Here is a 25,929-nt window from a genome sequence, read left to right on the forward strand (position 1 = left end):
GTATTTGCGTGACGCAGACAGATGCGCCCACATCATGTAAACAAACCGGGTACTCACGAGGAAAGCTGGAGGTTGTATTGATGTTGAATGTTACATTTCCTTGATCAAGTTTTTTTTAATTAATTTTGAATGTTAAATTTTCTATGTTAAATCCCAAATAAATTGTTGACATTTCAAAACGAAAGCCGGAGACTTCTCCAGAAAATTACGACCGCATTGCATTGTGGTATACGGGAGTAACATGTAGGGAACATTGTATGTACACTTAAATTGTGGATATTTTAAGTGCACTATAGTGCATGAAATTAACCACTGTGAATTCGAACCCGACTACAAAATGCCGAGCACCCTATATAGTGCACTATATCCGTGATAGCGAACGATTTCGAACACAGCTAATGATTACATTCATGTATGACCGAGATTGAATGTTTAGAATTGTCACAATATAAGTTTGTGTGGCCGATACATTTTGTCGGTTGTATTTATAATTTGTTGCGTCTTTTTGTGTTTCCATATACACACATCAATGCTTAAATGTTGTACATTTAATGCGGTATCAAAATAAAGTTACAATGAAAAAGGTTGCAGCAGGCCAGGTCGCCTCCAAAATGACGTATCCGCGACCTGTTTACCCACTATCCGCACTTTCGACAGACTTTTTCCAAATATGATTTAGCTCAATTTCGGGAGCCCTTTACTGATGAATTTTAAGTGCAGAGTATTTATATAATACCAAAAGCTTTTATTACATCCAACATTTAGCTTATATATTGAAGACTTGTATTTCAAAACATAGGAAAATGCCGACTTCAATAATCACTTTGTGATAACAAGAAAGATGTGGACTCTAGTCCACTCCTTTGACTGTCGTGCTTTATAGCACCGCTTCATTCAAAAGGCCACGGCAGTGGTCGTTGACAACGGTACTTGGTAGCTGCTGTGTATAATATAGGCTGACTTTGTTTGTTTTTTACTCTCAAGTCCTTGTATTTGAAGAAAAAGCCTAGCATGATTTCTACCAGTCCACGGCAGTATCCGTAACCAGCCAACGTCAGACCCAAGTCAGACTTGAAGGACGAACCCCAACCAACACGTTCAAGATGTTGGCGTGTAAACGCCTGAACTGTTTCATAAAGCACCGAGCACAAGTATGGAACTTGGCTCAGAGGAAGGTCACAACGTGGTCCCCTGTCGGGGCTGCGTTCAACAGCAAACCTCACAGAAGACTGGACGTGTTCCAGGACAACGTGGTATGTAGTATCAGCACTGTTACACACAAAGTATGTGCGATATGGGTTGAGTTGTGTTATGTAAAAAATGTATTAACATGTATGGGAAACACTTTACAATATGGGAACAATAATTCACCATTCATTACATTAGTGAATGCAGTAATAAACATTATTTAACCCCCTAATAACCATTTAATGGGGGATATATAAAGGGTAGTTAACCAGTTAAGTAACAATCAGTTCATGTATCAATGAACACCCTAGTTAACTGCACCAGCCTTGACATAAACACCAAGAGCAAATGATAAATAGACCATTAAACTGTGAGACACTTGTTGGTTAATCTTTATTACTGCATTGTACACTTATGTAAATTGTTATCAATGTATGTTACTGACATCATATTCACCAGTGATTTAACGCTGTGTTGTGTTTAGACCAAGGGTCTAACTTTCTATTCAAATGTGGTTGGGACATTAGGGCTAGGATTAAACGAAAATGATTAAAATGTCCTTCAAAATATGCAATTTTAGGCTATGTGATGGCCTAAAATGATGTCGGAGTAGTTGGAATAATGGGACTTCAAAAGGCATAGTCTAGGCTACTTCAGAGTCAACCATACTTACATAATCAGCCAAACAACCACGTCCACTGCACAAGTAACAGTCGATATGCATCACATCCATCTACTGGGGAAGGCACCAGTGCATGTCAGCCAGCCCAGCGATGAAAATATCCAATACCAATGACCAACAATATGACCAATAGAAACAACTGATGGAGTACTGTTGACAACATTAAGCTATCTTTCAGAAAATTATTAACGACATTTGGGATAGAGAAAAGATCGTCCAATTTACAATAGTGGCGGGGACATGTCCCCAGTGTAAATGACACCTTTTGTTTTGCCTTTATGTCAGGGTTTGTTTGGAGTGCCAGAGTTGAGCTCTCCCGCGGGCTTTGAAGTAGCTGCGAAGAGGGCGCTGAAGGACACCCAGCTACTGGTGGACAAGACATGCCACAGCCCCCCAGGAGCGGCGACTGTGGAGTACTTTGACCAGCTCTCCGATGGTCTATGCAAAGTGGCTGACCTTGTAAGTTCACGCTACAGTGGCACCTGCACTTATTGCCTGAACATGTCTTTAACCTTACATCCTGGAGCAGACACTGTGTTGTCGTTGCTTTGGATGGATACTACACCATATTGTTTTGGACTTGTCCAATGTCCAAATTCCAATACAATTGACTTGACTTGAAAGGTGCTTCTTTGTGTTACCAGGCTGACTTTGTTAAAGTAGCCCATCCGGATCCTCTGTTCCGTGAGGCTGCAGAGAAGACATGCATAGAGATTGGCACTGTTGTAGAAAAGTAAGGCTCCTGTAATATAAATACAAGATTGTTATTTTCAACAAGAATAAACCATTAAGTAAGGGTATACAGACCTCTATCGCAAAATCTTGACCAGGGTCCTGCTTTGAACGTGCTATTTTTTTTTTGCAGGTTAAATACAAATGTTGAATTAAGCACCAGCCTAAAAGATCTGCTTAACAGCCCTGATATTCTAAACCAGCTGGACCATGACACAAGGTATTCGGAATCGCGGACATACAGTCTTATGGAGGATGCCCTCTGTGCTGAATAATATTCATGCGTTCCGTGCACTTAAAAAAATTAAACAGATGTAAAAAACCACAATAGTAAATAATCAAGCATCTGTATTGTTCCTAGGCGAGTGGCAGAGCTGTTCATGTTTGATTTTGAGATCAGTGGAATTCATCTGGAGGAGAAACTGGTAAGAGGGTCAATAATCTATATTGTCTCTTCAGCCATGCTTGTTTTGGCTGTCCCCTTGAACTATACTTCACACATGTAGCATCTGGTGTCTATTTTAGTGCTTTTCTTTTTTACAAAACAAAGTTTTGACTAGGTATATGCTTAGCCTGCCGTCGCCTGACCAATTTGCGATACTGCCAGAATAAATAAAAACAAGCTCTCAGATTCCTCTGTTAATTACAGTAATGAATTTAAAAACGTATGTATCTGTATAATGTCCTCCAGTAAAATTTAACATGTCCTGTTTGTGCTCTGCAGAGGAAGGAGGCTGTAGCTCTCCATGTGAAGCTCCTGGATCTGAATAATGAGTTCTTAATGGGCTCTCACTTGCCCAATCGGATTGCCAAGTCTGCAATTCCAGAACATCTACATCTGCACTTTGCAAAAGAGGGCAGTTTCATCCAGGTTGGGGGGCTACACGCCGACTCCCCTGATGACTTGGTATGTATTTATGTTGGCATCTGAGGCAATAAGACAGTTCTTTATATTGGTCAGCAGGGGGCGCCTTTATCCCATAAGTAAATCAGAATGAACCAGATGGTTATAGGCCTACCTCTATAAGTTAGAAGCAGGTTGAAACAATGGGAGCACAAGCTTCTCCTGTCCTGATCACAAAATGAGTCCTGGTGCTGGCATCCACTTAGAATTTGTTGACATAGTCCCATGCAATTCAAAGTGTATGGTAATATTAAAAGTAACTATTTTAACTTTAAAGTGATGCAAAACTAATATAATAGCTAATCAACACATTGCTTGTTGTTCACTTACTGTTTTCAGTTGCTATTTTATTTTTGCTCGGTTTACTAAATGGCTTGGCGTGATGGAGACATCTCAGTGTACTGATGTATAGATCACTAATGTATTGACAGCGTCAGGAAGGAACACACTGCAAGGCACTGTTGCAGGATGTTGATTTCATTGTCCTGTCCCCCCCTCTGCTGCCAGCTGCGAGAGATCGCCTACAGGATCTTCCTCTATCCTAACGGCCAGATGCTGGATTGCCTGGAGGAGCTGCTGAAATGCAGGAACAAACTGGCCAAGCTGGTGGGCTACGAGTCGTACGCTCACAGGGCGCTGAAGGGAACCATGGCCAAAAGCCCAAGTGGGTTCCTGCTTTCTTTTCCCTTTCAAGTATAACAATATGAACTAGATACAGTGAAGTATAAGTCACATATTATATAATGATCCCTCTTACCTGCTAGACTTTTCTGTATCCATGTGTTGAATTCCATTGTGACTACTTTGTTGAGTGGTCTGTGTGAATCCAATATATACAAAACTGACTGAGTTGCTTAGAGATAACCCTGCAGAGCTTATTCTTTTATAATTTCATGCAGAAGCTGTGATGGACTTCCTTGAGCTTCTAACGGACAAGCTTAAAGACAAGTAATTGTTTTTCCCTATTTGAATCACAACTAAGACTCATTTTGCAGAGAGTAGAGCATTCATAGGAATTCAATGAATTTGAAAGATGAGGGTGTAGAAAGACTTGCCTTTCTCTCACATTGCATTGAGCAACAATAAGTTGTTTTATGCTGCTAAATATTTGTGTGTGTGTGTGTGTGTGTGTGTGTGTCGGCTTACATATCAGTTACTATTATGAGGCATACACCCATAATCACATTGTTAGTTAATTATAATTATTATAATAATAATAATTATTATTTTTTGTTGAGGCTTGCTAGGTAAGGTTAAAGGTTTAAAATGTTTTGACAATATCTTTTCAATAAACCATGTCTTTGCATTTCTTTCATCATGTAGGACGGCAAAAGACTTTAAAATGATGACGGACATGAAGAAAAAGCTCAACCCTCGGAACTCAGTGAGTATACTCTCATCTCGGCCACCCCTGAACCTGCCTGACTGCCAGGCCATATGTCTGCGGCCCCATTAACTGAGAATAGAGACCATGTGATGGATTAAGAATCCGATATCACTCTATATACTGGCTCCCAAGTTTGGTCAATAATGTATGTCTGCACTATATCTGTAATTATGCTGCTGATCACTAGCTGCAAAGAGGTCCATGTAGAGCTTTAAATTGTTATAGGCCATTATTTTATTTGACATCATTCCCTATTGCCTTAGTGAATGCATTCATTTGTTCCTTTTTTTTGTTCAGTTCCAATGCAGTCCACTAGGCTATATTCCTGCCGCATGCCTACGGTCACAGAAAACAAGCATCTACATCTGCTTATAACTACATACATTTCCAGCCATTGTGATCGGTCCTACTACACCTCAGCAAATGAAACCAATGAAACCAGTGTCATTCCTCAGTTATTGAATGTATTGAATTCATATGGAAATGCTCCAGGCTCAGTCTTATCTCTGCTAACCCACAGGAGCTCATGGCCTGGGACCATCCCTACTTCAGTGCCGTTTTGCGGGCTGAAAGGTGAGCATTTCGGGCATCACGTGAATCTTTTCCCTTGCATTTTTCTGTGGCGCCAACTCAATTTGCGATGTCTATGGTTTAAGCTGGTTGTGGGTCCGCAGCACAATGAGGGATCGCACACTAGAGGGTCCACGCTCTTTCTCGTGTGACAGATGATACAAAAGGTGGTACTGGAGAAGCATGGGACTGTGGAGTCGCATGCGTCCGCAACGCTGCTTTGGGTTAACGTCAAGCTTCAGCTTCACCTCCATCCTTGACTTGGGTCAGGGTCGTGGTTGTACATTTCTATTATCTTTTTTGTTTGTGGAAGTCAATATTTTCTTAAAAGCTATGTATATAGATAGATAGATAGATAGATAGATAGATAGATGGTATTTGTATATTGGATCAAAACATTTTATTTAAATGTGTTGATCGGCATATCCTACATACACTGGGTATTTGTGTATTGTTAATTTACTTACTTATGTTGCAGTTCACTTAGGTTATTTATGAGGTTATCTGATCCAAGAACCAGGAGCATTGCTGGGACTTTTTTAAAGTAAAAGTTATAACCTTAGGTGATCAATCAGGCCCAAGCCGCCATAAAATACGATGGAACAAGAGAAACGGCAAATTCCATCGAGAGTCCCCCCCCATGTCTGTATGTTTTTCCCTCCCCTCGCCTTTTTACATTTAGCCTGTTATTAATGAACTGCTAACTTCCTTACCAGCGCCCAGCAAGGGCCAATAAAAGCCATGACTTAGGGAAGTATTATCACAGACATTTCACATTCTTCCTCTGAACTAAAGCTTCTTTCAGGAGTGTGTGTGTGTGTGTGTGTGTGTGTGTGTGTGTGTGTGTGTGTGTGTGTGTGTGTGTGTGTGTGTGTGTGTGTGTGTGTGTGTGTGTGTGTGTGTGTGTGTTCTGCTTTTAACATTAGCCCTTTGGCCTGCTCTCAGCTTGGCTGCTGTCTTGAATGCTGTCTCATCTTCCTGATTAAAATTAAAGCATATTTGCTCCTAAACCCAAGTTGATTTTAATCCCTTTGTTGTGGTGCATTTCAGCGTCTGTTCTTTCACCGGGGGAACTGAGTGTAGAATGTGTGACTGCATTAAAGTAAGGCTTGTTGCCAGGAGTGGCTGTTGCTTCTCTTGAGCCTTGTGAACTCTGCTATTCACAGAGTTTAAAACCAACTGGTTCTTGTGTTTGCCTCCTCGGTCGAGTCTACTGTACGTTTCTGGTATGTAGCCTCAAAGTAGTGTAGCCTAATATTTAGGTCTGTCAACAAAATCCAATCACTTGGCTCTATTGTGTATATATATATATATATATATATATATATATATATATATATATATTACTCGATTAGCATTCAATGAGCTAACTACTGGAGGAATAATGTAGCCTGTGGCTTAACATGCCAAGAACCACAGTGTCCTGCGTTCTCCGTAGGGCGGCCGCGTCACTTGGTCACACGTCACAATTAATCACCTGCATAGACAAAAGGAGCATCCCCATTGCCCTCTAATTACCACCAAGATTAGATGATGTATGAACTGTCCCCCAGGCCATAAACAGAGTATTCCAATTATGTTTGATTTAAAGACAGACCGCAACCGTATCAAGTTTTAGTTCTTTGACACATCTGGTCCATACTTATGAACCCCCTGTCTTCACAAGAAAACTACCCCAAGGCCTTTTCCCCCCACACTGGCTTCTATACTTAAAGTTGATTTAAAGTAGATATTTAATTTAATATAATTTTGTAGTTATAATTTAGCAGCAGAATTTTGCACAGGATTTTTCCAGTGATCACCTCAAAGATGCTCATTCAAATGTTAAAAATAACAAACGCTGTATACAGCCCTACTGCTCCTCTTACTCTGCTACCTATCTGTGGTTGCAGGTTCAACATCGAGCCCAGCCTGTACAGTCCCTACTTTTCCCTGGGGGCCTGCATGGAGGGCCTGAACAACCTGTTCTCTCAGCTCTTCGGCGTGTCCCTCATGTCCGATCAGCCCAGTGCAGGGGAGGTGTGGAGCGAAGACGTCCGCAAACTGGTACCACACACCTGCTATTTCTTGGACCCTTTTCTGTGTTTCAAAGCAAACTGGAGATCAATCAGTTTTGCGCTGATGCAGAGTGGCTTTGGTTCTGTCTGTCTGTGTTTCCCAGGCCGTGGTTCATGAGACGGAGGGACTGCTGGGATACATTTACTGTGATTTCTTTCACCGCACGGATAAACCTCACCAGGTAAACACTCAATGACCCCCGAAGAAAATGACTCCGCTTAGCTGAGCTCACACGTAGCACTGAGCAGAACTTGGCTGCTACCTGCGGCCCGCAGCTTTCCTGCTCTAACCAGAAGAAGGAAACTAAATTCAGTTTAGTTTTTGTGGCAGATCAGTCAATCTGTTTTATATTAGCTTTCAAGAAAGGTCAAGATAATATTCATGTTTGCTAACTAATTACAATAATGTCAACTACACAACTAACCAAGTCAATGGAAACCAAAATGATTTACTGCAAGAAAACAACAAAAAACATGAATAATACCAGCGCCCGCGCTCCAACTAACCATTCCAACCACCCGCCACAGGACTGCCACTTCACCATCCGGGGCGGGCGCCATTGCCAGGCGACGGGCGATTACCAGCTGCCGGTAGTGGTGCTGATGCTGAGCCTGCCCCATCCCACCAAGAGCGCCCCCACGCTGCTCACGCCGGGCATGATGGAGAACCTCTTCCACGAGATGGGCCACGCCATGCACTCCATGCTGGGCCGCACACGCTACCAGCATGTCACCGGTAAGTCTGGGTTTCTGTCCCTGCAGGTTGGTTCCTTGTCATCCTTGGGATTCAGCAAACTCCTGCCAAGTGTGGGTGTGTTCACTCCTGTTAGGGGGGTTGTTTGTAATGCAGACACAATGCACACGCGCATCACCTGCCACATACGCGTGAGATACAGATATTACATGTGTATCAAGACACACTGTCTCTCTGGCGGTTGCTTCAGGGGAGTAATTGTAGTCTTTATTTTCTGCAAGTTGATCCGGGCTCGTCGTTTTCGGAATTGGTTCTTCGGTTACATTTTGGAATGACGCTGTGGAATATTGTTTGCTGCGGGTTAAATTTCCGCTTGTTTTTATATTGTAACAGCTTGACAATTTAAAGTTAATGCAATTTATACCTCGGGTCTTAACAATGTCTGTTTATCCCCCCCTGGCTCTTCCAGCTGTCATTTAAGACTTTATCTCTTCTCAAAGTTCACGGACACACCCAAGCCATTATATCCAGGGTGCTTAGGAGCTTACGCACTGGCTAATGGCACTATCCAGAATCCTGCAAAATGGTGATATGATATAAAAACCTGAGACTCTTCCTTTTTCAGTTGACATCTTTCTGACTTGCCTAGCGTTATTCAAAACCGCCCCGATCAATGACTCATTTGCCCTGAGCTCTCTGTGTATAGTGAATTGTCGTGCGAGTATTTGTGTGTCCCTCCTCTCTAATATCACAAGAACCCTGCCCTTCTCTTCCAGGAACCAGATGTGCCACAGACTTTGCTGAGGTGCCCTCCATCCTCATGGAGTACTTTGCCAACGACTATAGAGTAGTTAGCCAGTTTGCTCGCCATTATCAAACTGGACAGGTAGGCCACTGTGGATCTGCTCTAATATTTCAGAACTGCTGTTTACTTTGTGAAAGACAACACCGTTTTTATTTGTTAAATTCACACTAAGATTCAAGTCATATTTTCGGTATGGAAGATCTGATTTGTTGTTTACGTTAAGGGTATTTAGCAGCGATTTATCCAAAGCGACTTAACTACACATACACATAGACATCTATCGAAACATATATCAACCATACAGTACTCCAAACACATATACACATGCATATAAACATTATACATTATGTATAAACACATTTACACACAGTATTACACACATATACACACGCATATATACATTATACATTATGTATATACACATCTACAGCAGAGTCAACTATGCAAGCCACAGCAAGGTTGTTAGTGTTGTTGCATGTGTGTACTTTATCTCACTGTCCCCTGTGGTCCCCTTACATTCTTAGTCCCTGCCTCAAAGTATGGTGGCCCGCCTGTGTGAGTCCAAAAAGGTGTGTGGCGCTGCAGACATACAGCTGCAGGTACAGTTTGTTTTATTACTAATTTTCCCAAGTGAAGTGTATCAGTTTAGTGTGTGTGTGTGTATGTGTGTGTGGGGGTGCGTTGTAGTGTAATCATTTTCAGTTGGTTGTATTAGGTTCTGTGCATTAATTTCAAGTGTATTTACGACTTTTTAGGGTTTTATATATATTCTAACATTATAGTCTTTTCACATGATGTATTTACTGTTGCCATCCATTAAGAAAAATGGATGCACACAGTCAGTCTTACTGCTTGTACATTTAGCTAAACTGCAGACAGACTTGAAATATTTTGTTGTTTACGTCTTCCCTTTTGCAGGTATTCTACGCAGCATTGGACCAGGTCTACCACAGCGAACCCCAAAACCGCTCCACCACAGAGCTCCTGATGGACATGCAGCACCAGTTCTATGGGCTGCCCTACACACCCAGCACGGTATGTGCTCCTCAAAGTACCTCAGTCACTTCCCTTGCTCTTCCAATTTTTTAATGAATGAATACATCTTTGCTCGGTAAATGACTAGACATTATTGTATGTAGTAGATCACTATAAAGCTAGAGTTTGCCGTAGACCTCTATGAAACAAAAAAAAAAAATATAGACAACTATGCTACTATATTCTAGGCTACGATTAAACTATACTATATATTATTGCACCCGTATAAAAAAGAAAGGAAAAAAGAGGTCTCTCTTCAGCTTGTTTGATGTAATTTGCCATATTTGACTACTATTTATACCAAGGCAAAGCACTATTTAAGGGATAAATGCTTTTATACGCCCTGCTGCAATGACAGATAGGAGGGAGGCATTGTATGAGCAGTCCCTGGGGGACATATATCCTCATCTTTCCCCTTCCTCGTCTTTAAAGCCAGGAAGCAACACCAAGTTTTGAGCGTGGTCATCTTTAAGCCAGGAAGCTCCTCCCTAAAGCGTTCATCATGAGCTCTATTTATGCTGGTTTCATCAGGAATATGTAATATGCTGGGCCAGCAATGGCCTTTTTCCCCCCCTCCCCTTTTTACAGACATCTTCCCAGTCCTTCCTGTAGTACCCGGTCTTTCAGCTGTAGCTGATCCTCTGGGGAACTGGGTTTATGGTATACACTTTCCTGTGTGTAGCGGCCGTTCCCATCATACGCTCAGACCGAACGTGAATGTTTTCACAGAAGCATAGCCTCGCACTGCAGAGGGGTCCGAGCGCGCCAAGGCTCGCACTCGGATCACTTTCCTAACGGAGCGCCCTCTGTAAACATTCCTAAACTATGCCGGACGACCCTTCTCAAACGCACACGCCATGGGAGCAGAGGGAGTCAGAAGAGATGTGTTTACACAAAATCATTGTATCGCCGGATTCTCTCTTGTCTCTTGACTCATCCTCACCTTGATGGTGCGCAAGAATCCTTCAAAAGGCTTACCCGCGATTGGCTAATAGGTCAGAGAGAGCCAAGGCATGTAAACACCGTGGTGACGGGGATGGGGATTGTTTACAGATCATGGCTGTCTGCTGCCTGTGTGCATACAGACAATCAGGTGCTGGTAACATGCACCACATGGACCTCCTTGTGTCGGGAGACAATGTTTGGAGAATCAAAGGGCTGTGAGTGGGACATTCCTGCTGCTGTTGTGAAAACTACCATTCGGTGTAATTTTTAATTGTACTTTTGTAGAATTGAAATATTTTTGCATTAGCTCATTGTTTTCCTTTCCTTGAAGCAAAATACGCCGTAGCCCCAGCCCAGGACGTAAAGGTCCCCCCCGCTCCACAGTGGAAACCCGGTGTTGCGCCTTAGTGCCGCGAACAAAGGCCCACCAGCCGAGTTTTGGAGAGAACAAAAATGTCTTTTATCTGCTGATCAAGTGGAGCAGAGTGAAAGCCCTGCGCTGACTTTGTCTGCCTTTTGTACGCAAGGATCAAAAGCATACTTAGCTGGCATGTGACCCGCTCAGGATCACTTTAAAATAGTTGACGTTAATCATTTCATGGGAGGTGCACCGATTTTTTTAAAACCAAAAGATCCATTTGGGTTTTACACTTGTTTTCTGCAAGGCTTGTATAGACTCATTGCCCACCGCACCATTTGTCAATGGTCACCTTTGTTTATCTGTTGTGTATACAAGGGGCAGGATAGTCTAGTGGTTAAGGTGTTTGACTCTCATCCGAAAGGTACTGGGTTGGAAGCCCGTTATCTGAAGTCTACTTGTGGACATCCTTGAAATATCTTGCCTAGACGCTTACTGTTCATTAGTGATATCTATAAAAAAACAATATATGTCTTTTGGGAGAAAGACGTTGACTTAATATGAACTAATGTTTAAATTAATAGGATATACCCTATTAACAAACATTTTTTTATCTCCAAGCCATTCTCACACACACTTTGTTTGTGTGTGCGTGTGTGTGTGTGTGTGTGCGCGCGCAGGTGTGAGCAAGTATGCGTGCGTGTGTGTCAGCAGTGACCTGAGGGTAGTGTTTTAGTGGCAGGTTTGTCTCAGAGAGTGAACTCTGTCACCCTGGACTGTCTGTGTCTGTGGAGCTAGCCGCTCCGCTCGTCAGTCTCGTTTCCCCTTATTAAAGTCATTTAGGGCCCAGATGGGCCTCGTCAAGCAGACCACTTGAATGTTAAGCCTATTATGCAGCGCAGACCCAACCGCGGTGATCTCCCTCCCCCAGCCACTCTCAGGGTTAAGCCCGCTGGAAACCCTTCACCAATGTGCTTTGGGGCGTCATATCTTGGGAAAAGCCTTCAGAGAGCCATAACCTTTGGTGAACTCGGGGTGTCCTCTCTGGGTTAATACATGTGCCGTCTTGGGGCGGGTTAGAGACGGGGGGGAGCGCTTCAACTGTGACAATGTTGTCAAACCTGTCGTGTACCTGGAGCAGTAAACCCCAGCCGTAAAGGTGGAGACTTTTCACTGGGAATCTTTTGGTACACATTGGACCTCGTTAACGTGCGTAAATGGACTGCAACTATATAGTGCTTTTCTAACCAGTGGCCACTCAAAGCGCATACAATATTGCCTAACATTCACCCTTTCATGCACACATTCACACACCGACGGCTGTCTCCACCATGCAAGGCAACAGCCAGCTCATCGAGAGCAGTTAGGGTAAGGTGTCTTGCTCGGGGACACCTTGGCACTCTAGGCTAGGAGGAGCCGGGGATTGAACTAGTAACCTTCGAGTTACCAGCCAACCCGCTCCACCTTCTGAGCCACATGCCGCCCGTTAATGTTCAGAATAATTTCTTTTCTTTCCAACAAACACACCCAGGATGATGCATCTCCAGAAGGTGTTTGTGTTAGTACTCTGAATGTTACTGCATTCATCTAAGATGTGTCACTGTACCAAACCAAGAGTCCTGTTTGTGTATAATTGAATCTAAAGAATAGAAGCCTGTAGATCAAGTGGAGTGCAGCTGCAGTGCCTTTAAGGGCCGGACCGTTTGAGGGTTTGCCAGCCGAATTTCCCTGGCTTCCCCATTTCCCGACGACTTTAAAGAGCTCATCCTCTCGGTTATGGAGAGGAACCCCTTAGGCAGCCAAAAGGGGAAGGGGAATTTCAGCCATGTCGGGATTTCCATATCTTTGTCCTTTTTTAGAAGCACATTTTCAAAGCATTTTTTTGTAATGGAGACTCGGGGAAGGAAGGCTGTGTTTACTATGACAATGGGAAACAACTGAAGGTGGTGTGGAGGCATGTCGCGATAAATACATTCCAATGTACTTTCCCTTTGCATTTTACTAAAGCCAAAATGCCTGAAATTTAATCGCAACACTAAAAACACAAGGGATTCTCGCTCGGTCGAATTGTAAATATTTCAGGTTCATATTGGTCTGTTGAATATAATAGTAATCTTACTTATAGCGGAGAGCCTTCTGTAAAAATTCCTAAACTATGCCAGACGACCCTTCTCAAACGCACACACCATCGGAGCAGAGCGAGTCAGAAGAGATGTGTTTACACAAAATCATCGTATCCCCGGACTCTCTCTTGTCTCTTGACTCATCCTCACCTTTTGCTTTCGCTGAAGGTTAACAATTTCTTGTTCGCTACAAAAACCAACCAGCCATCCTCCACCTTTCTGCCAGCCCGTCTTACTAGAGGAACACTTAAGCCTTTCATGGCTGTGCTGGCACCCCTTTAACACGCCACAAACAACACACAGCCTCAACCAACCATTTCAGGTCTTATTTGGACAAAAGTAATAGGCAGTATCAAAGGATAATTGCCCGATCCCCTTTTGTTGTTTGCAGTTCATGAGAGCCATAATTCTGCTTAATGGGGTGTCCTATCCTAAAAGCCCACTGCTTACAAACAAGAAATAACCAATGGTTACTTGCTGGATAGTTTAGTGCTTTTTAGTGTGTTTCTAAATGTCAGTGTTTTGGCTTGTTGATTTATTCCTTTAGGCATGGCAGCTGCGGTTCAGCCATCTGATTGGCTACGGAGCCAAGTATTATTCCTACCTCATGTCCCGGGCCGTGGCGTCCATGGTTTGGAAACAGTGTTTCCTAAAGGATCCCTTAAACAGGTATGATGCTTTCACCCAGTTTCTCTTCCTACAGAAGGAAATGGGACAGAACGAAGATGAACTGATTGTTCTAACATTAAATCTGTACTAATTGAAGTTGTTCATGTTCAATATTTTCTGTCCTATACAAAAAAATTGCATTCATAACATCTTGCAGGAGTCTTCATCAAACACCTTGTTACCATACATGGCATGGCATGTGGTTTTCCTTTGTAACTATTGCATGTCAAAGTGAGTTAAGATGTTTGTTCTTAGGTCTTCTCCTTTGGACCCGATGTGAATACATCACACTCTGTATATTCCTCCTAGGTATACGATACAAGGTGTCATGCGGAAGGGGTGCAGAGTTTAGGCTGCAAGTGTATACTCCTAGTCACCACACTACACTATATGTCCAATAGGATCAGACCAATGCTCCCTGACAGGCAGCCTTCCGCCCCAGTGCAACCGCTAAGAGCCATGGCCGGCTGACATTGAACATAACATTTATATGAAACTGACACCGGCTTGGCAGGTGTCTGCTGTAATCTGCAGACAGACACCAGCATCCACAGAGCCCTGGCCCACCCTTATCATGCTGCAGCACAAAGGGTTTGTTTATTCACAAAGCCCCTATAGCGAGCGGCTGGCTCCCTCCTTCCCCACCCATTGTTATTTTAGTTCCCCCTGGCTGTTGAGTTTCGGGATCTGTGTTCTGTCACCAGTGTACGCTGACGACTGTGTGAGAGGTTCTGGTGGTGGTTGGTGAGGGCAGGAGGGGGTGGAGGTTGTTAAAGTGAGTAATATACCGATGGGGGGAAGATTACAAACTGGATGGAACTTAATCAGGTCTTCCAACTTTTCTCTCTCCCCCCTGCTCTATCTCTCCATCTCTCTCTCTCCTTTCTTTCAGGGACATGGGTGAGCGTTACCGGAGGGAGATGTTGGCTCATGGGGGAGCCAAGGAACCCATGCTCATGGTGGAAGGTACGTTTCCCTGACTCCCGCCTCACTCCACTGTACTGTACTCTACTCCCCACACCGATTAGGGGGCCCTTCTGGTTATCTATCCCATAATAAGGACTCACCCCAGTCAATGAGTTGTCCTCAGATGCTATTGTCTAATGGCATGCCGCGGTGTTCCTGCGTCATGCAACATCAAGAGGAATTTGCCTGTGGATGGCAGATTATGGCAGTCGACTGTCTTAGCATGCTGATTTCAGGGTTGTGATATTGAAAGTATTATTTGGGCTGAATACGAAACTAACAATTTTAATAACCCTCCCCCCCCCCCCCCCCCCCCCCCCCCCCCGCTTGAGGTGAAGCACATGGTTTGTTGTGAGAGACTGGGGCGGCAGTCAGTCCATTAGTCAGATCGTAATGCTTCCAGGTATTCACAGCTGCTGCTGTTGTGGTTGAGCCCACTCTGTCCTGCGGGCCTGACAATGGGGCATGTTTACCTCTTTATAGCACGCCTCACCAGGCTTCTTAGGCTCTGTCTGCAGGGGTTTGCCATAACCACAGCCCCAGAGCAGAACGCCGCAGTAGGCTGCTCCTGCATCAGGCAAACACTGGCAAATGGGTCCTCCCCTACCAGTGAATCCTGAAGGCCTGGTGGATTCAATACATGTTTTGTCAAATTGTACTCCTTTTATTTGGTAATGTTAGTTTTTTTTTTAGTAGTTTCTTTTCTGCACCACATTTTTCTGAAATCATCCCTGAAATCAACTCATAGCTTGAGTTCAAAATGCGATGCAATGTCACCTTTACACTTTAATACCCCGGGGACGCCGTTTCCTAGAAGCTGTGTTATGGATTTATCAAGGTCTGCCAGCCCGAAAGCAAAGAATAGTCACCTCCTCATGGCCCCAGGTCCCCCTCATCCCTTCATCCTCCCAGCGCTTCCTCCTCTTATCCTTCACTCCCTCCTCCAGCACCTCCTCTTATCCTTTAGTCCCTCCTCTAGCACCTCCTCTTATCCTTTACTCCCTCCTCCAGCACCTCCTCTTATCCTTTACCTCCTCCCCCTGCACCTCCTCTTATCCTTTACTCTGCTCCTCCAGCACCTCTTATCCTTTACTCCCTCCTCCAACACCTCCTCCTCTTCTGTACTCCGCTCCTCCAGTACCTCCTCCTCTCTTCCCCCCTGCTGCCTTTTACTCTGTGAGGGAGTCATGTCCGGGCACGCCGTGACAAACCGCAGCGCAGGCCGCAGCGAGCGAGGGAGTGCAGGAGAAGAAAGGGATGGAGAAGAGTAGCATCGGGTGACAACCGATAGTGTACTGTAAATCTCTCCCTGGGGGTCACCTTCTCCCTTTCCTCCTCCTCCTCCGAATTGTCCTCGTGACGACTCCGAGCAGGGGCTTAGCCTGGCCTCTCGGATGACAGCCGCCAGGAGAGCGCAATCCGCCATGGCCCGACAGACCCACGTCATTCGCAAGGCTTCCTTTGCTTTGAACTCCATGCGTCACGCATGTAGACCGAGTCGTTGTCTTAAGGCTTAGTCATGGTTCCACATCCACGCCACGCAAGGACCATGCAGACGCTTCGACGCAGTCGTGAACCTGTGAGAAAAACCCAATTAGTCCAGCATTGGGCCGTTGCGTTTACGCCAGTGATCTAAAGGCAGGAGTGGAGCCTCCTCTTCTTGAATAGCAGGGATATGGCTTTATTGTCTGGAGAAATTCTTCCCTCAGGGCCGTTCAGCAGCAGGCTCTCACCCAGCCACCTCAGAAGTATGATTGCACCATCTGCACATCACATTAAAGCAAATCATCATGAACGCATGAGCCACGGTCGTAAAGAAGCAGGAGTACATGTGTTGAAGCATTTAGCGTTTCACCATTGTTCTCCTGCCGGTCGAGCAGTGACCAGCAGCTGTCTCATATATCTGGGAGGAAATGAGGAAAAGGGCTTGAAGTTAATGCGGCATTGAGTTTTATACCCTTGTCCCCGCCAAGGCCAAATGACCACAAGGAGCCCTTGGAATATTATGAAATGCGTTTCCAAGACGTTGCATAACATCCCCTCCGCCAAAGCCCGGTGGATCAAGCGGTCTTAACGTTGCTCTGATGGCTCCTCCGGCCCGAGGTTGTCGAAGGACACGTTGGCGACCCACACCTTACCAGGCTGACCAGGAACCCTTCCTACTGGCCCTCCGCCCACCACCTGGTGTTTCCCAGGCAAGACTGTGGGGCGAATGGAACCCTGGTAATAAATCCAAAAAGCCTGCCGAATTAAGGGGGGGCGGGGTTGGGGAGGGGGAGAGAGAGCAAAACAAAGTGAGCTAGTGAGAGAGAATGTGAGCCGGGGAGAAAGGCAGCAAAGAGAAGGAGAGTGTAAGGCGATCAACAGCGGATACACTGAGTGGACCTCTGTCTTCGGGTGCCCATGCAGCCACAGCCCTCACCCCCCCCCCCTTCTTATTAGTGCTCTTTACTTGGCCGGCCTGTTCCCATAGCCCCTCTCCTCCGGCGGCGGATCACGACCCTACACCTGGGGATAAAAGATCTGCTGCTGTAAGAGGGCTCGGGACCTTTTCCACACAAGTCATTTTATTGAGATATTCAGGACACATAATGTACAGAAATACTGTGTGTGTGTGTGTGTGTGTGTGTGTGTGTGTGTGTGTGTGTGTGTGTGTGTGTGTGTGTGTGTGTGTGTGTGGGTGTATTTTTGAGGCCCAATCCGTGCTTTGGAGGTGGTTGGGTTAATTAAAATGTACTGCTGCTGTGGACATGGAACAGTTTAGAATGTGTTATTTGTTCTGACTGATGCCTTTGGTCAGGTATAAAGCAGTTTCACCCATGTATCATTGTCTCCCTTATAGCCAAATCTCTCTGGTGTGATGGATGTGGCTCTGGTTAAGGCAGAGCCGGCCCTCCCTATACGCGAATTAAGTGGCCGCTTAGGGCCCCCGACCGCCAGGGGGCCCCCAAGAGCGCTGTATTTTATTTATTTTATTTTTTTTTACACAAAGAAATTTACTTAACGAGAAATTAAACATTCTAAACATACAGCTCATATTAGTATAAGAAAACAATAGTGGAATTAAGAATTTTGACTGTGTCTGTCCCATAGACTGTATAGAGGTTTGATCATGATAACCTAAAATGACCTGATTCTGACTGACCTGGCAACCCTACACATGTTGTTAATGTAATGCTCGTGTTGCTGAGAGGGCAACAAGGAAGGAGCATTGTGTTTGATTCAGCGCAGGCGCTTGTTTGACTGATCCCAAACTGGCGACCGCGATGATGACGATATGGTACATGACAAAGCTAAACAAAGCTCGCTACCTTTGTCTGACATCGCCTCTCTATCGCTCTCTCCCCCAGAGCCGTTCTAGCCCTTTGGTAGCCCTAGACGAGCTTGAGTTTTGCGCCCCCTGTTCCCATTGTGAGCGGAGCGTTGCCCTGTTAATGACATTACTTTAATAAACATCACTGAAGACACATATTAACTGATTCATCTTTACTTTGCTTAGCACCCACTTATAGCTCTACTATATTACGTTGTAATATATGTATATATGTGTGATGAATGGACAACAAACAACAGAAAAGTTTCAGAACATTTTCTTTTTAATTATTTTCCATAACTTATATACATACATAAACAACCTACATACATAAATTAAAGATGCTCAAGAATATTTTACATGAAATTAACTATTAATAAATAAGCAAAAAGGATCAAGTCTAATAAATTGCACATACAAAAATGCTACAAAGAATGTATTGTATCTGGCATTTCTATTCACCAAATTGACGCAGCATTAGAATTTGACTCGTCTAGACTTCCTAATGGCAACAATAGTACAAGTTGTACTAAAGTTCAGTGAGAGGTGAACATGAAGGATCAGGTGTCCTTTCTCCTGCAGTTGCTGGGCTCTGCAAATATTGCCTGAGTGCATCTGGCCAATTAAAAAACCACTGGTCATTTTACATTTACATTCATGTAGGTTATCAGCGAAGTTATGTTAGCAAGTAATACGTAGCAAGCTAGCAAAGTAGGTTAACAGTCGCTAGCTAGCGATAGCTGAGTGACAGCAATATTAGGTGATGCACAATACTATTGAGTTTGAAACTATAATGGCTGACCTCTATATATAACTTACCTCTATACTGGGCTTTCATTTCTTCTTTTTTGTGTTTTCGTCCCTGCCCACCAGAGTGTTTAGACCTCTTCATTTTGGGAATCAATATTATGTATGTCAAGCTCGATGAATATGCAGTGTGTAAGCTTTACTTTGACTGTTTCAGTGAGTAAACTTAATAAGTAGTAAAATAATTGCGACTTATCATGTTCAAAGAGGTACCGATAAAAAACGTAAGGGTTATGAATGCATACAGTTGTTTATTCTCTGTTGCAAAACTACTCTATCAACCGCAAAGCAGGGCCCCAACATGACCCTTCTTAGGGCCCCCAGGTGTACAGGGCCGGCCCTGGGTTAAGGTTATGGAGAAGATAACCCCGCTCAACCCAGTCTAAGGCCTTGCTGGAGTCCATAGAGATGAGAACCACTGGTATGTGGGAAGGTGTGTACAGAATATTCAAAAGGCATCTGACCTTAGAAAGCAAGTTTCTAGGTTTAAAAGTTTTAAAACATTACTTTACTACATTAAAAAGGGAGATGGGATGATAAGAACTGCATAGCAGGGGATTTCAAAACGTTTTTCTTATCTGAGGAAATTTTGAGAACATTTGTCATTGTCCAAATTTGGTCTTTAAATATAAGCAAGCATAACCAGGGAGTTAAACATTTAGTCAGTGAAAATAATACACCATGCCATTACTGTCAGTCAAGTAAATTGACCCATGTTTCCTTTCGGTAAAGGATTTTGGCCTCTGGATTTCTGAGGTGATGGAAAACTCTGCTACATATAATTGTCTTATTGGATCCCTCAACCTTTCAACTTGCAAATTTAAAGGCACATCCACTTCACTGTGTTTTACTATCCATAAATATAGCCAGAACCGCAAGTGTTCATGCACGCATACCTGAAAGGATGATTCATGTGTTGAGAGAAACCTAGCATTAGGTCAACGTTGGTCCAGATTACAAGACAAACCGAGAGACACCATTGAACCTCTTAATCAGGGAACCGCACATCTGCTTCACACAAGTTCAACTTTTCATCGACCACTTGTGCAGCACCTTTTTATAATCTCTGGTCCAGAACTACAAAGCAATCTGAAATGCTACTAACCAGTCTACACCTAATTCTTACACAGATGTTGGCACAATGTCTAATACCTCATTGAGAAACTTGTGCATGTGTCCACATTGACTTTTAAGGACAAATTTCTAACCAGGTCCTGTCGATTATCCGACCAAAGCAAGCTGGCATTCCATCAAAACTGCATTTTTCAAACAGACAATTTTCCAAAAGCTTTGAGATGCAAATGTTTCATCTCTATCTATGAAAGGATGACATGGTGAATTCCGTTCTTGAAACACCTCCTTGTGCCGTCGTGGCTGGCTGAAACGCCGGAGCCGCTCAGTGGAATGCCTGTCATCGTCCGTGTTCTGCCTCCTGCCTCCTGCCCTGTGAGGATCTGCTGCGGTAGAAAAGGGAGAGGGAGAAGAAGAAAAAAAAAAGGCAGGCTTCCTCGACTTCAAAAGGTGTAATTATAGAGGCAGGGAACTGATGGTTTGCCTCCAGGTTCCGCGGAGGTAATTGCTTTTTACACCTTGACATGTTTGAAATGGTTAAGAGCATAAGCTCCAGGGCTGTTGCTGTACTCAGAAATGCGTTTTAAAGTGTATGATATGGAGTCGGGAGCGTAACCTTTAAAATGGCATGGGCTGTTTAAACTTTGCATCGCTGTGCATCACTTTGTAGGCGTCTGCCATGTCAATCTATGATTCGAATGTTTTAAGGACATACATTCATTGCCTTTATTCCCACAATTAATTCGAACACGATTCCAGCCAATAAAACCAATTGATTTTCAATTGCGTGCGGTAGGCTCATTAAGTAATTTGGCAATGCCCTTATTGTATTTCAGGCTTTAGCACTCAGGTAACGGCAGAGCTTCCTGTACAGCCCAACTTTTGGCTGGGGATCAGCAATGACAGCGCTTTAAGATAGGAAAAACTGTTTATAAACCTTACCATGGATCTGGTTTTACAACTTTATGAAGCAGCGCAATATATTTTATTTAAGCTAAATTTGTTGTCACAAAGAAAAAAAAAGACTAGTGGCATTTTAATGATGCCCCTTCGAATGGTTACAAAGGAGCTGCCAAGAGATTTGTTTAAATTAAGGTTTTTAGACGTATTGGACTGCTCTTCCAAGAAGTATGTTAGACATAGACATCTAATAAGATGTTACCTATCGTACATCTATTCTCCAGAGCTTTCACTATCAAAGGCTCAGAGCTTTGAGCCCTCATTTAGCTGATACCCATCGCTCAACCACCCCTTTATTGTAAATAAACAAGTAGTTCCACACGTTCTCCCTTATCAGTTTAATTTCATGCAGTTTATGATTCATGATTACAATGGGGTTGAAGCAAAAGAGTTGATCGTAGCAGCCTTCTGACTGATATGTGAGCGCTAGCATTGGATCAAGACCTATGCTTCCAATGTATCATCTATTAGTATTTGTTTTGGTGTCCCAGATATGAGGCATCAGACTCAAAATCAATGTTTTCATGTTGGATCGGTTGTTGGATGTAATGAATGGTTGGTTTTGGTTCCATTGTTTTACATTTGTCCATGGTGTGCCGGACAGCCCAGCTATGCAAGCTTATTTGTGCAGAAGGGGTCCAGGACCATTGTTTATCAAATAATTCTAATACTACCACCACCACTACCACTACCAGTACTACTACTACTACTACTACTACTACTTCTAGTACTACTACTACACTATAAATCATGTAGCGTGACTACAATGAAACAACCAAGAAAAGGCAGCTATACGTGCTATGGGAAAGGTTTGCAAAAATGGCATACAATTGTAAATTCCATCACCTAGAAGTGTGTTTGCAATTAATGCTCTGTTTGATACCCATTATTCTCTCCCCAGGCTTCTTGGCTGGAGATGGCAGTATGGGTAATAACATGTAATGGGGCTCGGGCCCTGATGCAGTTCCAGTGTCTAAACCCAACCGATGACTCATGAAGGCTAAGCTTCTATCCCAGGGCTCTTGCAACAGAGCACTCAAAGACGAGCCTTTCCTCGTTGGAAGGCTTAACTCTGTTCTCTGATTGCAGCCAAGACCCACAGCAATGTAGAGTTCTCTCTGATGCTGCTAGGCCAAGAGAGACCTACAGTAATGTAGAGCTCTCCCTGATGCTGCGAGGAGAGACCTACAGTAATGTAGAGTTCTCTCTGATGCTGCCCAGAGAGACCTACAGTAATGTGGAGGTCTCTCTGATGCTAGCAGGAGAGACCTACAGCAATGTAGAGTTCTCTCTGATGCTGCCAGGAGAGACCTACAGTAATGTGGAGGTCTCTCTGATGCTAACAGGAGAGACCTACAGCAATGTACAGTTCTCTCTGATGCAGGCAGGAGAGACCTACAGTAATGTAGAGTGTTCTCTGATGCTGGCAGGAGAGACCTACAGCAATGTAGAGTGTTCTCTGATGCTAGCAGGCCTTAAGAGGCTTGCAGCTATCTAATGTTCTGATGCAAGCAGGCATAAGAGACCCGTAGCTATATAACGTTCTGATGCTAGCAGGCATCAGAGACTCGTAGCTATGTAACGTTCTCTCTGATGCTAGCAGGCATTGAAAGGATCGTAGCTATGTAACGTTTCTCTGATGCTACCAGGCCCTGAGAGGCTTGTAGCAGTGCAACCCATGTGGTCCTGGTGTAGTTGCAGCTTGTTTTGTAGCCACAAATGTTTCAGTGTGAAATAGAACTGCGGTCCACGTAGTAAACATTCAGGTTTTCCACACATGTACACCACTTACAGAACAGTACAGTTCAGCCCTCTGCGTGGAATGCATGCATTAGATATGTACAAAAGGGCTGTCCGGATGCGTGTGGTGTACAGAGTTAGAAACGTTATAAACAGCAACTCCCTCTGTAAATCTGCCAAGAAGAGGCGGTTATTTATTTCCTAGGCAAACTTGTGACACGACAAACAAATGCTTACTGGCTTTGGCTCCAACAGAGAGTGAGAGTGAGAGTGAGAGTGAAAGAGAGAGAGAAAGAGAGTGAGTGTGTGTTGCGTCTCTCATCAGATATCTCCCAGAGACTTGTTATGACTTCTAGGTTATCTGTTCCCTTCCTCTCCCAGGGAACTCGACTTCATTGAGGAGCCTCTCCGCTTCTTCCCCCTTCCTGTTTCTTCTCCTTCTTCTTGCACCTCTCTTGTCGTGATACTGGTGCCTTGTGGAGCACACACTAGCCAGTGGCAGGTCAAGGTCTCAGATGATCTCTTGTGGGACAGCAGCAGGAAGTGGGCGTCATTTGGAGAAAGTGGTTGGTTGACGTAGCAGAGGCCAGTCCAGCCATGAGCCAAGCCCGGCTCGGGCTGCACATCCGAAGCCTCATCGAGATAAGCTTAGGGTTTTCATTTTTTCTCTGTCTGTTGGTTAGCTATTTGGGCGGCAGTGGCTTGGCAGTTTGCCAAGAGACTCATTTCTGACCCTATGACATCAAAGGGAACAAGATACTTAAAAAGAACCCTGCAATCTTTTAACTATTTGCTCTGGTCACGTGGGCGATGGACACATCACTAGGAAACATGCCTTATGCTTTTAACCTAAATGATTACCCCTCTGCAAGAAGCAGTGTATTCAACTGCAGTGCTCTATATATTCTATCACATTTAAATATACATAGTTCTGTGCCTGTGAAGCGGGGATGGCAATCAATGCAGGCTCATGACCAATAGACATTTTTATACCATATTTCTACAGTAAAATCTTCCAGAACACGGCGATGGTCAGTAGCATTTCTTCACCGACCCCTGTGCTGCTGACTTCAACAGTCTCAGCTCCACATCTTGGCCCCATGTCCACGGCGGCGACAGCGGCACCATCGCGTGGCCTTTTGATTAGGATTAGGATGGCGGGCTGGAGAGCTCCACTTTGATGTGAGCGTCTGGTCGCCCGGGGATTGGCTGGGCCTGTGCGTCCACCGTGGTACCGCGGACCCCCAGTGTGTCGGTATCGTGTTGTAGCCCAGGGGCAGGGTGCGCCCAGTGGGTAAGGGGAGACGGTGATCCCCGGGGGGCTCCTGTATCATAGGAGGTAGCTGTGCACTGTGGGCCCAACCAGGGCTCATCTTCCACCTGCTCAGCCTGTTCCATGAGAGTCTCTTGGCAGTTCCACAATTGGAAATTAACTGACTTTAGTTCAAAGTAGTGCAGCGGGATTGTTAAATGTACTGCAAAATAACTCTCTCCACGTTAGAAAGACAGATTTTCTCACACACACACACACACACACACACACACACACACACACACACACACACACACACACACACACACACACACACACACACACACACACACACACACACCAGTAGAGTTAAAGCAGTATCCTATTGTACCGAGATCAAAGAACTTGGCTCGGACAATGCTCCCTTCCTACCCCCCCAAACACACACACACACACACACCCCTTGATTCATGTGTGTTTTTGCTTTACTGCTGGTTATACGTACACTGTATACCTGCAGCATATACGCTCCACTGTTTACATTCTAATCTGTTATGGGTTATTTTCCTCTCACAACTGTGTTGGCCTGTGCATGCGTGTGGGACAAAGAAAAGGCATTGTTTCACTCTTTAATCTCCTTTTGCACAACAGGAATGCTGCAGAGACGGCCCAGCATGGAAGAGTTGGTGGATGCACTGGTGTCTGATCTAAATCCAAACTTTGAGACCTTCATCATGGACTCTGAGAGCTGAGCCTGTTATAAAAGACATGTAAGGCCATCTTTGCTGGCAAGGCTGGATCAGAGACTGTACAACATGGGTTGGACACACTTGCAGTTGTCTGACTGCTCTCAAATTTCAACTGTTCAGAGTTCAACTGTGGATTCAATCTAATTAATGCATTTACAACTTCAAAAAGTATATCAATAATTGTATTTAAAGCCGGTGTCAGACATGTGTGCAGTTGAAAATTATTTTTACAAATATGTTTTGTATGTTTCCTTTAGAATTGACTGTCGAGAATTGGGATCTAAGATGTGGTAAAGATGGTAACTGCTAATAAAAGAAGTGAAAATGTAATATAAATCAAAGCTTTCCGTTATTTGAATTACAAAAGGTTGACGCCGTTTCTTATGCGAGCTTGTCAAATCGTTGCAATAGAATTTGATTGCGCTCTCAGGGGAAGGCCGTCTTCACAATGTTGAAGGATCCCGTTTCAGCCCGCGCAGCGACATCACATTGTTATTTCCTGATTGAATCAGAGTCAGGAAGAATACCAACTCTGTTCTTCCCGTCACCCGGCCAGTGTTTTGACTTCAAGCTAATACTGCGGCTGTTCTTTCGTCTCAGGGCTTCTCCCTGTGGGTGGGCTAAAAGGGGGTGGACCCTGCTGTATAAGACATAACCCGCTTTGAGATGTTCAATTGGGAGCTAGTCCCGTGCGCATGCGTTCAGAGTGCAGGAGGACTAGGCCGTAGGGACGCCTCCTCCGTGGGTCGCATGTGTTTCAACAGATTCAAGGCCCTCAGTAATTACCGGGAGCTGAGGCTACAGGTGTTAGCATAACAATGTTCACACTCTGCCAGGAGTGAGATTACGAGCGGGTGGCTAAAATCACTGGTTTGGTAACTTTTTAAACCTGAGATTACTGTGATTTATGCCTGTGAATAAT

At 44.2% G+C, this 25,929-nt stretch overlaps 1 protein-coding gene across 1 annotated transcript; it reads left to right on the forward strand.

Annotated features, from left to right (window-relative positions):
* Positions 1 to 34: 34 nt before the first annotated feature.
* On the forward strand, positions 35 to 25,293 carry LOC307072766 (mitochondrial intermediate peptidase-like). The gene is made up of 20 exons (XM_079732243.1): positions 35 to 71; positions 985 to 1,253; positions 2,156 to 2,329; positions 2,515 to 2,603; positions 2,736 to 2,822; positions 2,964 to 3,027; positions 3,327 to 3,509; positions 4,014 to 4,170; positions 4,406 to 4,454; positions 4,830 to 4,890; positions 5,414 to 5,466; positions 7,356 to 7,509; positions 7,625 to 7,702; positions 8,049 to 8,256; positions 8,991 to 9,100; positions 9,544 to 9,618; positions 9,938 to 10,054; positions 14,028 to 14,149; positions 15,042 to 15,115; positions 24,910 to 25,293. Exons 2-20 carry the CDS (start codon positions 1,104 to 1,106, stop codon positions 25,008 to 25,010), a joined length of 2,106 nt encoding a protein of 701 aa, XP_079588369.1. The 5' UTR covers positions 35 to 71; positions 985 to 1,103; the 3' UTR covers positions 25,011 to 25,293.
* Positions 25,294 to 25,929: the final 636 nt, after the last annotated feature.

The sequence above is a fragment of the Pollachius pollachius genome, assembly GCF_949987615.1.
Source record: "Pollachius pollachius genome assembly, chromosome: 3".
Taxonomy (NCBI): Eukaryota; Metazoa; Chordata; class Actinopteri; order Gadiformes; family Gadidae; genus Pollachius; species Pollachius pollachius.